Here is a 13,528-nt window from a genome sequence, read left to right as displayed (position 1 = left end):
TTACAATAAATAGATCATCCAACACTACAATCTTCAACACACCTAAAGTTCTATAGCATCAGTGTGAGTCCAAGACTCTCAGTAATTCCATTACCTTGTTTGAGTTTGGAGACTGGAGAGCTAAAAGTAGAAATTGGCTACAGACCAGGGGTGAAATGCTACCAGTTTGCACCGGTTTGGGGGAATCTGTAGCGGCGGCAGTGGGTAGTTCAGAGAACTGGTAGTGGCGGCAGTGCGAGGCTCCGCCCACCCATCCGGACGCTGTTACTTCCTGGTTTTAACGAGGAAGTAACCTGTTTTTTATCCTCTGCGCATGTGCAGAAGGCTTTGCGCATGCGCAGAGGGTCCAAAATCACACATGATGCACGTGCATGTGCGGTGCACACATTTCTGAACTGGTAGGGAAGGTAAGTAGATTTCACCCCTGCTGCAGACTTTCCAACCTCTCTTCTCCTGTATTAATAAATTCTTGCCTCCCATCATGATATCTCTGTCCATCAGTGCTGTAATTCTCCTCTCCCAAATATGGTCCCTCCTGGCTGCGCCAGCTGCCTCATCCAGTCAAGTTGCATTTGAGACTCTCCATTGAGATATATCATCAATAAAGGAGAATGTTCAGGGTTGAGATGTGGGGTCCTTGGTGTTCTCTGAGCTTGGTTGTTTTCTTGCAGATGTTTCATTACCCCAACTAAGTAACATCATCAGTGCTAGAAGAGAGTGGGGTTAGAGATATCATCCTCTGACCAAAGCAATAACATACACCTTTAAAATAATTCCATACCCCCAGCCTTCAATTAATGTACCCATTCCCCTCATATGTTCATCAGCAACAAGCTCTCACTCAGACCCCTTTTACGCACCTTTCACCAAGACAGATTTAGCCCTCCTCCCTATTTTCTCAGTACAAGAAAAGCCCATTCCTTTTTGGTCTGTGTCTCACATTCTTGGACTAAAGTTGTACCTTTTTAACTTTCAACCCATCTTCCCAGGTGGATCTTCAATGAGTTGAATTCCATTCCTTGAAACAAATCTCTTTATCAGGAGGAATTTATTTGCCTTAAAAGAAAAACAAAAGCCTTTATGACTGTCTTTCTGCAGGTTTTCTGTTTGCTAAGTTCTATGCTGGAGAACAAAATTGTTTTACTGGAAGTTAACGTTGCTGCTCTCTTGAGATGCCAACAGAATAGTCTCCTTTTAAGTGGAAGGGAGGAAGGCTTTTCTGCTGTTGCAAGGTAAAGGATCATTTCACTTAACCCTATTTAAAGTTCACTCCTTTTATTTATTTATGTTATTTTTTTATTTTTTATTTATTTTTTTATATACTTTCTTTGTTTGAAAATGTTTTTGACAATTTGTAAACGTTCCAGAGTCACTGGAAGTCAGGCTGCATATAATTTAATAAATAATGTAATAAATAAATAATGATTAGTAATAATCATATAAGAGATTATCATATTATTAGAACTATTAGAATTAGAAGAATAGAGATAAAAGAACGTGAAGATGAATTTAGTAACAATCAAATCAAACAGAAATAATAGCGGAAATGGTTAAAAAATGAGTGAAAAGGATTAAAAACTGGATATCTCCTGGAAAATTATCAATTGGTTTGCTTTCTTTATCATTATTGACCTTGTATACCATTACATATTTTGTTTTTCAGCTGTGAATAAATATTTGAAATGAGACTTTAGGCTTATCTCATCTATATTTATGAAAATATATTGCTAACAGACAAGTAATTGTGTATCTAGATAACAAATTTAATTCAAAATATTGCAATAGAAAAACATCTTTTTCACAACTGTAGGATTGACAAATATGTCTTTTTTTTTATTAAAAAGTTTTAGAAAGTTTTACAAATGTTTTCCCATTCCCCGCTCCCCCCTCCCTCCCCAACCCTCCACCCCCTACTTCCCAGAGCAAAATACAGGATATAGCATTTAACAATCATATGCTAACATATGCTAGCTATCTATAGACTCCTATCTCCCTCTTGTACTTTAACTCCCCTTTTACATAACTAAATTTAAATACTTTTCTAAAATTTCTTTGCTCATTCATAAGCTATTTGGAACTTTTTAATCCGATATTTGCTTTGAATATAATCAATCCATCTTCTCCATTCCAAAATATATCTTTCATTTGAGTGGTCCTTCAAATATGCTGAAATTTTGGCCATCTCTGCTAAATTTGCTACTTTTAGTGTCCATTCTTCAATAGTAGGCAAGTCTTTCTTCTTCCAATACTGTGCCACCAAAAGTCTTGCTGCGGTTATTAAATTTAAAATCAGATTAGTCTCTATAACCGTACAATCTGTAATTATACCCAGCAAGAACAGCTGTGGAGTAAACCTTATCTTCTTTTTAAGAATATTTTGCATGATCCACCATATTTTTATCCAAAATGTTTTGATTTTTTTGCATGTCCATCATATATGATAATACCTGGCATCATCACTCTCACATCTCCAACACTTAGATTGCAAACTTGGATACATACCAGCTAACTTTTTAGGATCTAGATGCCATCTATAAAATATTTTATAAAAATTTTCTCTCAAGTTTTGGGCTTGTGTAAATTTTACATTTCTAACCCATATTTTTTCCCACATTTCCATCATTATTGGTTCCTCAATATTTTGTGCCCATTTTATCATACAGTCTTTAACTAGCTCCGTTTCTGAATCTATTTCTATCAATGTATTATTCAACCTTTTTATATGCATTTGACTCTGATTTGTTTTACCAAGTTTTCCTCATTTTGTGTGATACCAATTTTCTGATCCTCTTTCCATCTAGCTTGTAGCTGTCCGTACTGAAACCAAGTTTGAATTATCCTTTCTTCTTTTAGTACATTCAAAGACTTTAACTGTAATGTACCTCTTTCCATATTAAGAAGCTCTTTATATGTAATCACATCTTGTTTTTGTTCTACACTTATATTCTCTATCGCATGTCTGGGTATTGCCCATATAGGTATCTTATCGTTTAATTTATATTGATACTTTTTCCAGACACGCAATAAAGCATTCCTTAATATATGACTTTTAAAAGTCTTGTCCACCTTCTTGTCATATACTAAATAAGCGTGCCAACCATATATCAAGTCATATCCCTCAATATTCAATATTCTTTCTTCTGTTAAATTGATGCAATCACTGATTGCTGATAGGGCAGCTGCTTCATAATACAGTCTTAAATTGGGAATTTTGAGACCTCCTCTTTCACGTATATCTTGCATTATTTTTAATTTTATTCTCGGTCTTTTCTCTGCCCAAAAAAAGTTATTAATACCCTTCTGCCATTTCCCCAAATTTGCATCCTTTTTGAGTATTGGTATCATTTGAAAAAGTAATAAAAACTTCATTTTTACTACTGCTATTCTTCCCAACAAAGACAATTGTAATTTTTTCCAGTTGTCCATCTCTTTCTGTATTTTTTGCCATAACAGTTCATAATTATACTTATATAATTTCACATTTGAAGTTGTAATATAAACCCCTAAGTATTTAACCTTTTTTACTATTTCAAATCCTGTTTCTAGTTCTTCTTTTTGATTTATAGTCATGTTTTTAGTTATTATCTTTGTTTTCCATGTATTTATTTTGAATCCAGATACTTGTCCATATTGATTAATTATATCTATTAAACCTATAGCTGATTGCACTGGCTGGGTTAAAGTTACAACCAAGTTATCTGCAAATGCTCATAATCTGTAATCATAATGCCTGATTTTAATTCCCTTTATTTTATCTGACTCACGTATTTTATTCAGCAAAAATTCCAAAGTCAAAATAAACAGTAATGGGGACAGGGGACACCCCTGTCTTGTTCCTTTTTCAATTTTAAAGGTTTCTGTTAAGCTACCATTAATTATTATTTGTGCTGTTTGTTTCTGGTATATTGCCTTAATAGATTGTGTGAAATACTCTCCAAACTGCATCTTTTGTATTATTTTCAGTAAAAAATGCCAATTCACTCGATCAAATGCTTTCTCCGCATCCAAAAATATAAGCACTGCAGGGACTTGGTTATTCTTCCCCAAATACTCCAATATATTAACAATTTGCCTTACATTGCTTTTCATTTGTCTCCCATTTATAAATCCAGATTGATCATTGTGAATCATTTGTTGCATAACTGTCATTAACCTATTTGCTAATATTTTAGCAAAAATCTTGTAGTCTGTGTTAAGTAGCGATATAGGCCTATAGTTTTTTGGCTGACTATGATCTTGGTCCTTCTTCGGGATCAAAGAAATAAAGGCTGTTCTCCAAGATGGGGGTACATCTCCGAATTGTATTTTACTAAATAATTCCTTAAGTGGTTCCACCATTTCTAACTGCAAATTTTTATAATAAACGGCTGTCAATCCATCTGTTCCGGGAGCCTTACCAACTTTTAACTGCTTAATTGCCAACAAATATGTCTTTTTATGAATAATGGATAGGTAGTCTTCATTTAGTGACTGCCTTGTTTAGCGAGTGTTTGCAGCATCAACAGTGATGAAAACACCTTTGCGACCAATCCGTGCATTTACAACATTCATAAATCTGTAAAGCAAAGCTGAAGTAAGATCACTTAATAACACTTTGCTTAATAACCGAGTTGCCACCCCCAGTTGTGATCTCAAAATAAGTACTACATGTAACAGTATTCTTAGTGTTTGGTGGAAAACAACAGGTGGCTATTTATACAGCATTTTAAATCACTGGATATATTTAATGTAGGTTATCTTCCATTTAGGTTTTTTAAATATACAATTGTATTATTTAGATTGCAATATCCAAATAAGGTGAGTAACTGGTGGACAGGGATCTGAAGCCAAAAAAAGTGGCTTGCTTAAGATCACCTTGTCAATTTATGGCAGAAAGATTTTGTAATTTCATTGCTTATTCCTCAGCAAATAACCTGCACCAGTTTAGTACAGTTCTATCAAGTAAGATGTGGTTGCAAACATGTATCAAATGGGAAAATCCTTTATTCTGACTGTATTTTGAGCTGTTCATAGATCAGTAATATAGATGATTGCAGTAGCAGGGATCTATTATTATCTATAGTGAATTAACCATTTATCCTAAAAGTAATATCTCTAGTAGTGCTCTTCTGTCAATTGTTCTGAGTGATATAATATATCTTTTGATTTGTGGTTTCAGGTGTCCTCTTCTTGTGACCTCTCCCTTGTACGCAAAGAAGGAAAAAGCCAAACTTGTAAATAAAACAGGTAAATTTGTTAAATTCTACAGTGATTAAATCATTTGACTAATACATTGAAAAGTAACATCTCAAAGCAAAGATTGAGTAAAGGAAGAAACTAATTGAGGGCTATATGTCAGATATATTTACTTTATTTTATTCATTATTTCATATTCTGAAGTATTTACTCCTTATCCATCTCAAGTCACCATATGCCATGGTATTTACCAGATAGGTCCATAAATATTGACCCCTGCTGGCAAACGTGTATTTGATGAGTCAAAGCTTTCGCATAACAACTGTTTCTTGTAAGAAAAGTTACTTATGTTAATAGCCATAGTTGGTCCTATGCAGCATCCCCTACTAATATCAGCCAGTTTTGGCATTATACCACAAGTGCAACCAAAGCCTCAATTTACTCCAAGCTTGCTCATGATGTTCTATCCAAACTAATTACAGGCTTCCCTGGAAACCAACTTACTGTTGTCCATATCTCATCACCTTAAGGGTACATGCAGTATGCTGACATACTCAGTACACTATTAGTACAAATGCTATAGCTCAGGGGTGTCAAACTCAATTTCATTGAGGGCTGTGTGAGGGTTGTGTTTGATCTCGAGGGGGGGGGGCATGGCCAGCTCGACATCACTCATGTCAAGGGCGCCTGTGGTGGCCTAAGCGCTCTGCCAGCAAAAACGGGCTCCTGAGCTCTGTTTTTGGCTGTGATGGCCTCCTGCAACCCTCAGCCAGCAAAAATGGAGCTTGAGTGGGCCACGGGCAGCCCTTTCAAGCTCCATTTTTGTTGGCAGAAGGTTGCAGGAGACTGTCACAGCTGAAAATGGAGCTCAGGAGTGCTGCAGGCAGCCCTCACAAACTCTTTTCGCTGGCAGAGGGTTGCAAGAGACTGTTGCAGCCAAAAACAGAACTCAGGAACCCGTTTTCACTGGCAGAGGGCTTGGAGCACTAGAGGCGCCCCTGACACGAGTGACATCGAGCTGGCCATGCCCACCCTGGTCATGTCCACCTCGGCCCCCTGAGCTCAAACAGAACCCTAATGCGGCCCTCAATGAAATCAAGTTTGATACTCCTGCTCTAGGGGCTACACTTAATTGTGGGTGTCAAAGAAGTATTTTACCAAAAGACCTAATTCCTTCTGCATGCATCAACTTCTAAAATATAGCAGAAAACTCTCAAGGCATAAACTTTCTCCTGCCGAATTTCTAACCCAGAGAAATAAGCAGAAATATATTTCAGAGGAAGCCAGCATAGCATCCATTACTCTGTATTTTGTTATCCTTTGCAGATATGGAATCACAGTTACTCAGATTGAGACCCCGGTTTCCCATATGAAATTTCCCATTCTTTTCAATGAAAATATATAAATTCAAATAGATTTGAATGTATTTTCTCCATTATAATCATTGGAAAATACACAAGAAGTCCACGTGCCAATCCCCATGCCTTAGAATCATACAGCTGAAATAGGTTTTTAAACTACCAAGTCCGGCCGGCCATGTCACTGTAAGGATCCAGGTTAAAGTACCTCTGGTGAACTGAAAGGAAACTCAGCTCATTATCAGCCATTGGTGAACTGCTCTTACACTAGAAAATCAGTTCTATTGTGTCTGATGTCTTTTGATGTTACATATTGTTTGTTTCTAAAACTCCATGGAAATACTTTTTTTGAAATAATTTAAGATTAGCTTAAAATGATGGTTTAAAAGCAGAATTATTTAGTCTAACAGATGTAGTGGGAAGAAAGTTACATATCTTTTTGTGTCCATGTAACACTGGAATGGACAATATTAACAGATTAGATGCTGTTTGTATTAGTTTATATTACCTGATATATGTGGCTCAGGATATCCAAAGTATATTTATTTATTTATTTATTAAATTTATATACCGCCCTATTCCTAAGGGACTCAGGGCGGTGAACAGCGAACGATAAAAATACATGTAATACAAACGTTAATAATAAAAAACCAATTAAAATATACTAAACATTCTGGTCCTAGATAATTCAAGACATCCCAGTTTAAAATAAAATCAAAAAGCAATATAAAGGGAAAGTTAGGCCAGGCCGGCCTGCTGAAACAGGAATGTTTTGAGGGCACGGCGGAAAGTGCGCAGATCCGGAATCTTCTGTATCTCTGGGGGGAGCTCGTTCCAGATGGTGGGTGCCCCCACAGAAAAGGCTCTCCCCCTGGGGGCCGCCAGTCAACATTGTTTGGCTGATGGCACCCTGAGAAGCCCCTCTCTATGGGAGCGTACTGGGCGGTGAGAGGCTATTGGTGGCAGAAGGCGGTCTCGTAAGTATCCCGGTCCTAAGCCATGGAGTGCTCTAAAGGTGGTAACTAAGACCTTGAAGCGCACCCGGAAGACCACAGGGAGCCAGTGCAGCTCGCGCAGGAGGGGAGCCACATGGGAGCGCCATGCTGCTCCCATAACTACCCGTGCGGCCGCATTCTGGACCAGCTGGAGCCTCCGGGTGCTCTTCAAGGGGAGCCCCATGTAGAGAGCATTACAGTAGTCCAGGCGTGAAGTGACGAGGGCATGAGTGACCGTTTTTAACGAGTCCCGATCCAGAAAGGGACGCAACTGGCGAATCAGGCGAACCTGATAAAAAGACCTCCCGGCCACAGCTGTCAAGTGTTCTTCTAAAGACAGCCGTGAGTCCAAGAGGACGCCTAAGTTGCGAACCCTCTCCGTGGGGGGCAATGACTCATCCCCAATAGTCAGTGATGGCACCAATTGACTATATCGGGACGTCGGAAATCACAGCCACTCGGTCTTGGATGGGTTGAGCCTGAGTCTGTTCCTCCCCATCCAGATCCGTACAGCCTCCAGGCACTGGGACATCACTTTAAGGGCATCATTGGGGTGGTCCGGGGTGGAGATGTATAGCTGAGTATCATCAGCATACTGATGATACTTCACCCCAAAACCACGGATGATCTCACCCAGCGGCTTCACATAAATGTTGAACAGAAGGGGTGAGAGAACCGACCCCTGTGGCACCCCACATACAAGGGGCCTCAGGGTCGACCTCTGCCCCCCTGTCAACACAGACTGCGACCGATCAGATAGAAAGGAGGAGAACCACCGCAACACGGTGCCTCCCACCCCTAACTCTTCCAAACGGTGCAGCATGATACCATGGTCGATGGTATCAAAAGCCGCTGAGAGGTCTAATAGGACCAGGATAGAGGAGCAACCCCTGTCCCGGGCCCTCCAGAGATCATCTACCAATGCGACCAATGCCGTTTCCGTGCTGTATCCAGGCCTGAAGCCCGACTGGAACGGATCTAGATAAGCCGATTCATCCAAGTACTGAGGAAGCTGTCGTGCTACCACACTCTCAACAACCTTCGCAATGAAGCGAAGGTTGGAGACTGGACGGTAATTAGCCAACACTGCTGGGTCCAGAGAAGGCTTCTTGAGGAGAGGCCTCACCACCGCCTCCTTCAAGGCAGCAGGGAAGACACCCTCTCTCAAGGAAGCATTTATAATCCCCTGGAGCCAGCCTCGTGTAACCTCCCGAGAGGCCAGCACCAGCCAGGAGGGACACGGGTCCAATAAACATGTGGCCGCGCTTAGTCTGCCCAGTATCTTGTCCACGTTTTCCAGAGTCACAGAATCAAACTCTTCCCAGATAATATTCTCAAGACTTGCCTCCATCCTCCCTCCCGAATCTACCCAGTCAGAGTCCAAATTTTCCCGAATCTGAGCGATTTTGTCATACAAATATTGTACAAAGTCCTCGGCTCTACCCTCCAAGGGGTCCTTCCACGCTTCCTGGTGGAGCAGGGAGCGGGTCACCCTAAACAGGGCGGCCGGGCGATTATCTGATGACGCAATAAGAGCGGAAAAATAGTTACACTTTGCCGCTTTTATTGCCACCAGGTAGGTCTTTAGTTTCTCTCTGTATATGTATTTCTTGATTCTTAGCTATGAAGTTTATATTAACTATAGATTTTCTTAATTTAGGTACAAAAACCCATGTAAAAGACAAGCCATTGGTTTTTCATAACAAAATTAAATCATCAGGTTATACATCAGCACCACAGTGAGTGCAAATTACGCTGGTAAATTTAGTTTGTCGCTTTTAATAACAATTTATTGTTTTAATGTTTTATGTGGTATTTTTATTGAATGAATGTAAGCAACTCAGAGTCACCTCAGCAAGATGGGAGGCATAGAAGTTTAATAAATAAATAAAAACAATTGTCTCTTTTACACGCTTTTACACAAAGATTTGGTACAGTATATTTAATGTAAAATGGGCTTAAAGATAAGGAATAAAGAGTTTAAAATACTAGTTTAATTTAACATAACCATGCAGATGAGCCAAAAGTTTGTAATACTATGATTGCCTAAAATGATAAATTAATTTGTATAACCACTCATTAGTAAAATTATAAATTTATTCATTTTGCCCACTTTTAATCTTAGAAGCTGAATCCAACTACCTAATCTGAAGCAATGTTTAATTATTTTTATAAAATTAAAGTTTGGACTCTGAGTTAAAGCAATCAAAATTTTAAATTCTGTTCTGCAAATAACAGACTATTAACTGATTTTTCCATTTTGCATATTTTATCTTGGGTTTTTTTAGTGGTGGAATAGAACCAAAAATGAAATGTTTTCTCAGCCACTTGATACCTTAATTCAGTGATGAAATCTAAAATTTGTTACTACCGGTTCTGTGGGCGTGGCTTGGTGGTGGTGGGGTAATGTGACTGGGTGAGCATGGCCAATTTTTTTTTTTTTACTTTTAAAACCATTTTTTTCTACAACCTTTTTGGTATAAAAAAATTGTAAAAAAATGCTTTCGAAAGGCTCTGATGATCCCAGCTGAGTTGCCTGATCGGCAGAGGCTTTTTTTCTTTTAAATGCCTCAGACGATCCAAGCTGAGTTGCCTGATCAGCAGAGGCTTTTTTTCTTTTAAATGCCTCTGACGACCAAGCTGAGTTGCCTGATCGTCAGAGGCATTTAAAAGAAAAAAAGCCTCTGCCGATCAGGCAACTCAGCTGGGATCGTCAGAGCATTTTGAAAGCATTTTTTCTACAACCTCTGAAGAGGTTGTAGAAAAAATGCTTTTAAAAGCCTTTGACGATCCCAGCTGAGCTGCACGATCATCAGAGACTCTTTTTTTTTTTCACTTTTAAAAGCATTTTTTCAGCCGAAGAGGTTGTAGAAAAAATGCTTTTAAAAGTAAAAAAAAAAAAGCCTCTGATGATTGTGCGGCTCAGCTGGGCATGGGGGGGGGGGCAGGGATTTTTGCTACCGGTTCTCCGAACCACCTGCCTCCATCACTACCGGATTGGGTGATCCAGTCTGAACTGGGAGCATTTTACCCCTGCCTTAATTAGATTTAAGATATCAAGGGGCATTGCTTTTATACTTAGAAGCATATTCTTAAATCCTAAAGGATAAATGTGTTAAAGATTCCGATTGTGATTCTGTTACTGCTAATCCTCCCTCCTTTGTTAAACAGCAGTAGTTGTGTCAGTCAAAACATATCAAAAATTCATCCCTACAGGGCATAAGGTGTAGTTATGTCAGAGACTGTCCGTCTCTTACCAAGTTTGCCTTTCCTTCATGGTCTGACAGGGCTGGCTTGCTTCAGGTCCCATCAATTACAGTAGTGGACAAAATTGTGGAAAGCTTTTCGGAAAAGTGTATTTTTGAGATTTGATGGTTAATAACACCACTTTTTTTCCCCGGAGTTTCAAGATAATCATATTCCACTGCTGGAATGGCCTGGGAATAGCCCAGACCTTCACCCAATTGAAAATCTATGGAGCTAACTAAAGAAACTTGTTAGTCAGAAGCGACCAGCAATAAAACCCAGTTAATAGAAGCAACCATTCAATCTTGGTTTCACATTAAACAGCTGCAGAACTAAAAGACTTGGTTCACTCCATGGCAAGACATTGTAAGGCCGTAATTCATGCTAAAGGTTAACCAACTAATAATTGATGCGATAATTTTTGTATATCTCATTTTTCTGTGTTTCACTTTTCTTCTTTATACTATAACTACTATTCTAATAGCAAATCCTTCATAAAAGTTATTGCATTACATTCTTGATTAAATTATCTTTCCATTGATATATAATTTTATGGTACTACTCAAAAAGAAAAGTGGTTTATTAGCTAGTTTTAGAAAATAAACTTTTCCCAAAAGGTTTCTACAATTTTGGCCACTACTGTAAATAACTTCATTTAGTGGAACCTGAAAATGGCTTTCTTTGTCATTGCAACTGCCCTTTGGAATAACATCTCCTTCCTAAACCTTGGCCATTCTTAAGTGTTCCCTAAAAATTTGGGATTTTTTTCGTGCCTTGGGTTGAGATAGAAGAACAGAGTCCAGGAATTGCTAGCTATGTGGACAAATGTTTTTGTTCCCTGACAGTGGCTATTCTGCAGCTGCTTTCCTTTGTATTATGCTGTTATTTTTGATTCTGCTCAGAATCATTTGGAATGAGGGCAGCCTAGATATGAGTGTGAGAGAGGGAGTTATTTAGAGTGGGGCAGCCCATGAATTTTATGTATGTATTGGCAGTACTGTTAAAATATTTATACTTTCTTTCAAATTTTTGTTATTGTACAACATATACAGTAACAGGACTGTAATTGTTGATATAGATAATAGTAGTTAACCAATTTAAAAAAAAATCTCCTAGTTTTATGCATGTAATTATGTCCAAGCTTCACATTGTATTGAATTCACCCATGCAGTTAATGAGTGATTTTTTATAAAAATAAAATTGCCTTAGAAGAAAGAGTTGATCATTGATTAGAGGATGGAGCAAGTATTAATTCTTCCTTCTTTTATATGGGCTTGAGAATTATTATTTTTTTCTGATGCTGGGATTATCTGGGTAATATCTGCTAAATATTATCATCTATATTAGAGCCTGTTTTTCCTTGTTGTAGCATGCTCATGTTCTCCCCAAATTCAAAAGTAAAGCACAGCAGGTTGACATCAGAATGCAAGAGGAGTTGGAGACGGTAAGTAGTACAATTGTTAAAAGAATACAAAAACATGTTTAATACCAAAAGCATTATCCTGTAATAATAGCGTAACACAACCAAACAAAATATAAAATTTATTTCAACAATTTATCATTTGTGGTATATCTGCCACAATTTAAAATTGGTAGTATAGAAAGAAATGAGCCTTGCTAAAGCTGCTTTTTCTTGCTTCACTAATTGCTCTTTACCCTTTTTTAATTTTGCTTTATTATTGAAGAAGAAATAAGGAAGACTATCCACTTGGAAAATCTCCTCCAACCGAAAGTGTGAGGCAAATTACTGTAACTGATAAACCAACCGCCATATGCTGTATTCAGTATTCAGGTATGGGGGGGGGGGGAATGACAACTATCTATGGTTTATTAATATTAATAGTTACTTGATTTAGCACTTGGAAACCTTAAAGTTAACCAGTTCTATGTTTACACATGGCCAATTCTGGCCTGAGAATCTGTGTCTCTATATTTTTTGGCATTTTTTATTTATGCTAGTTTAATTTGCTGTTCTCGTTGTTCTAGGAAATGGAGAATTATTGGCTTGTGGTTTAGCTGACAAAACATTGCTGGCATTCAAATCAAACCTTATAGGAGAACCAACTGTTTATTCAGGTACATTCATGTTAGATTTTTCTATTTTTAGCTATCCTTATTTATTTGTCCTCTGTTCCAATATAATAAAAACAAAATCAAAGTTCCAAATAATAGGACAGAAATGGCCAGAAGATATTCAACAAATCTTCCTGCATTTATGAAAACAATAATAAAAATAGAAAACTCATTTAACAACTGGAACAGATCTGGTTAGGAGCTGGACAAGTGAGAATACCTAGCTAATCTTAACTTAATATGTATAAGAACTGGTAATGGAAACATATTATACAGGTCACAAAGATTGATAATTCCACTTTATTTTGTATTAATTAAAGGCATAGGGATAACATTATCCAGTCTTGGCTCCCTCATTTTAAGGACACATATTTCACTATTCAGTTCTGACAGCAGAATTGTATCCATGGCTGGCAGCATAGGAAATGTTTTTTTTTTCCTAGGGAAAGTAAGTTTTCCCTTTATTCCAAAAATTATTAGAGTTTTTAAAAAGTGAGGCTTGTACCATTTATTCTTAGCTGGCAGAGGTTTCTTATGGTTAAAATGGAGAATTTTTCTTATTAAAAATGGAATTAGTAAAATATCATTGCTAGGCACTAGGGGACGGCCTAGGATCTTTAACTATATTAACATTAGTAATTTCAACTAAAGTTATGTGAAGTTACAAACGTTGGATGTGCC

The 13,528-nt window shown here is 37.8% G+C and overlaps 1 protein-coding gene across 6 annotated transcripts in view; it reads left to right on the top strand.

Moving 5' to 3' along the window:
• WDR27 (WD repeat domain 27) overlaps positions 1–13,528 on the top strand; it is a 74,210-nt gene that overhangs the window by 12,339 nt on the left and 48,343 nt on the right. For all 6 annotated transcript variants that reach the window (XM_087882928.1, XM_034428413.3, XM_034428414.3 and 3 more), the window contains exons 12-17: positions 1,099–1,232; positions 5,159–5,226; positions 9,189–9,267; positions 12,144–12,218; positions 12,460–12,566; positions 12,761–12,850. In XM_087882928.1, the coding sequence (XP_087739054.1) occupies positions 1,099–1,232; positions 5,159–5,226; positions 9,189–9,267; positions 12,144–12,218; positions 12,460–12,566; positions 12,761–12,850 (553 nt within the window). The remainder of the gene's footprint in view (positions 1–1,098; positions 1,233–5,158; positions 5,227–9,188; positions 9,268–12,143; positions 12,219–12,459; positions 12,567–12,760; positions 12,851–13,528) is intronic.

The sequence above is a fragment of the Pantherophis guttatus genome, chromosome 1 (genome assembly GCF_059756535.1).
Source record: "Pantherophis guttatus breed Tessera chromosome 1, ASM5975653v1, whole genome shotgun sequence".
In the NCBI taxonomy this organism is placed as follows: Eukaryota; Metazoa; Chordata; class Lepidosauria; order Squamata; family Colubridae; genus Pantherophis; species Pantherophis guttatus.
This window is presented reverse-complemented; position numbering and strand designations above follow the sequence as displayed.